Raw genomic sequence first — 2,803 nt, 5'->3', positions numbered from 1 at the left:
ATGTCTAAAATTACCTTTACACAAATATATTGTCCATCAATAAGTAGGAGCCAATATATTGTTCATCAATAGTTAGGGAAACATATCTTATAGGGGATGAATATCAATTGTATACCATGATACTTGTATATAGGTAAAAGGTATATTTTAAAAATATATTTTATATCATCTCATGGATCCTGAGAAAACTAGTGCAAAAACAATGTGCACGTGGATTTTGAGATAACTATGGCATAGTACAAATGTGGAATCGTTGCACATATTAAATGTAATGAAATACTTTCTTTGTATGTTAGCATATTGTAACAATGTCATTCATATGTCACCATGTACATTTCTCGACAAAACCATGCATAGAAAACTTGCTTCACATGCTAGCAATATGCATTTCTCATGTACATATATATCAAGGTTGGTGAGCTATAACAAAAGAAGTTTAGTGGAGTTTCATACTGGGACTTTTCCAATAGCTTCTCTTTGGTTGCAAACCATGTTAGTAACCATTGAAATATGAAGGTGGAAGGTTGGGTGCAACCAATGTAGGTTCAGGCTGAGTATAAATGGGATCGAGTGGAATATTTGGGTATGGTGACTCCCCATAGTAGTGTGGGGACTGTTGATAATAAGGGGGCTCTGAGTATGGTGGGGGGACATATGGAGGCCCTGAGTATGGTGGGATATATGTAGGCTCTGAATATGGTGGAACATATGGGGTATATGAGTATGGTGGGACATTTGGGGGCTCTGAGTATGGTGATTCTGCCTCATATGGGGGTTCTATATATGGTGATTGTGCCTCGTGTGGGGGTTGTAATGGGTATGGTGATTCTACATCATGTGAGGATGGTGGTTCTACATCATGTCCTCCATCCTCTTGAAGAGATTGCACTTTGGAGAGCTTGCCCTTTATGAGCTCTTGTTTGGGGGTGGTGATTGTTGTAGATGCTCCCATTTGCATCCTGTGTGGCTCAGATGCTCCCAAAGAATCACAAAGGTTTGGTAGATAGACACCTGCATCAATAGCCATAGTGAGCTTCTCTTAGTGAATATGTATTGCTTTAAGCATGGAATTGATAAATTTGCTCTAATCTTGTAAATACATGCAAGATAAAGCATTTTGATCATGGGATTTTCCTAGTGTTAATATGAGTTTGTTGAACAAAGCAGTTTAGGCATATGATGGGCCTAATTGATACTGTCTTGGTGTTTGAACTCATTCCCCATGTGTACTATGTATCTTACATGGTGTATAATAACATTCTACTTGCTTCAATAATCATATGACTTGATTATAAAAAATCACCTTTTTTAATTAAAAAAAAAGGTGACATTTTTTTCTCCTTATCGTGATTGACATATCTAACATGACACTAACATATGACAAATTCTTTGTTGTCTTGACTTAATGGATTTGATCTATTAAATTTCGTGCCTTAGCTTAATGGATTGATGTTGTCACTACAGGCAAATGATTTATCATAACCTGGATTAATATTTCATAAATGGCTCTTTGCTAATTAGGCAATTATATATTAGCACCTGGAAATCCTGAGACTCGGTAATTATTTATCATCACTATACAAACCTTTAGGACTTTTAGCTATCAGAAATGCAGGCAAGATTGCTTGATTATGGTGGAAAGTGAAGGTATTAAATGAAGCTGATAAATCGACTAATTACCTTCTTCAGCCGCAAGTTTGGTATAGAGGTCCATGATGTTGGGGCAATGGCCTCTGCATCTAGTGGAGCAGATACCTCTGATGAAGGGGCGCTCTAGCAGGGCATCGCTTGAGAGGCCAACTGAGAGCCTCGTGAGCCCACATGACCTTATGCATGCATCTGTCTCGATCCACTCTACTGCGCCCCTCTCCGCCATTATAATTGACGTCTGTATTAAGAACGCAAGCCATCATTAGATACACATTAACACTTTCTTCACGTATTATTGTAACGTAAGATTAGCATTGGGTTAATGATTTTTTCTCCTAATGGCATAATTAGGGTTTATGATTAGAATGGATAGATATGACTAACCTGGCATTTGTATTGGATTCTGCCATTCTTGTTGACATGCTTCTCAAGCACGCACCTGGCTCCGGATGAAGCCACTGCGAATGCACAGTCCTCCACTGGCAGCTCTTCACACTCCAAGTTCCCTAACCACAGCACGCTTTGGTTAAACACGCAATTATCGTTTTTCTGCGTTCAGTCGCCAAACAATATTCACGCACCCTGCGTTTGCAGGTGAATAGCCTTACCTTGAACCGCATTGATGCTGTCACTAAATAACAACGTGATTATTATAAGCAGGCCGGCCATTGATTGATAGGCCGGGTTGATGGCGGCGGAGCCCATTGTGTGTGTGCGTGGGTGGGTGGGTGTGTGTGTGTGAGAGAGAGAGACTGATGGATTCATGAGAAGGTGACGATTGGGCGAAAAAAAAAAAAACAAATAAAACACGACGTTATCGATCTTCACTCGCTCTACCTAGATTCTCTAAGGTTAATATTATACGCGACGTTATCACCTAGATTCTCCATGCATGATTATTAATATTCAACTTAAATAGGGGACCTACAATGAGTTAAAAAAGAAATTCAATTAATTAATGAGAAAAAGAAGGAGACTAATAAATAGGTCCAACTAAGATTGAGAAACAGACCGATTTAATAGTCTAAGGCTGTGATTTTATTAAACGGACCAACTAAGGCGATGTTTCAAGTTTGTACGCCTCCTCTCCTCTCTTAGTTGTTGGAATTAGAGGTGGATCTCTCTCTCTCTCTCTCTCTCTCTCTCTCTCTCT

At 39.2% G+C, this 2,803-nt stretch overlaps 1 protein-coding gene across 1 annotated transcript; it reads right to left on the bottom strand.

Moving 5' to 3' along the window:
- Positions 1–302: 302 nt before the first annotated feature.
- LOC147620325 (uncharacterized) lies at positions 303–2,353 on the bottom strand. Its single transcript, XM_086772740.1, has 4 exons — positions 2,259–2,353; positions 2,035–2,156; positions 1,681–1,888; positions 303–1,011 (listed from the first exon to the last, which is right to left on the bottom strand). Exons 1-4 carry the CDS (start codon positions 2,317–2,319, stop codon positions 494–496), a joined length of 909 nt encoding a protein of 302 aa, XP_086628866.1. The 5' UTR covers positions 2,320–2,353; the 3' UTR covers positions 303–493.
- Positions 2,354–2,803: the final 450 nt, after the last annotated feature.

This window comes from Cibotium barometz, chromosome 32 (genome assembly GCF_041138505.1).
Source record: "Cibotium barometz isolate CiBa-2024 chromosome 32, ASM4113850v1, whole genome shotgun sequence".
NCBI classification, from domain to species: domain Eukaryota; kingdom Viridiplantae; phylum Streptophyta; class Polypodiopsida; order Cyatheales; family Cibotiaceae; genus Cibotium; species Cibotium barometz.
The sequence above is the reverse complement of the archived record's forward strand: the minus strand, read 5'-3'. Positions and strand labels throughout refer to the sequence as shown.

Coding starts and splice junctions, on each gene's coding strand:
- LOC147620325 (XM_086772740.1), bottom strand. CDS start 2,319: ATGGCCGGCCTGCTTATAATAATCACGTTGTTATTTAGTGACAGCATC. Junction 2,157..2,258: donor CAGCATCAATGCGGTTCAAG/GTAAGGCTATTC, acceptor TGCTGTGGTTAG/GGAACTTGGAGTGTGAAGAG. Junction 1,889..2,034: donor GAATCCAATACAAATGCCAG/GTTAGTCATATC, acceptor TTCTTAATACAG/ACGTCAATTATAATGGCGGA.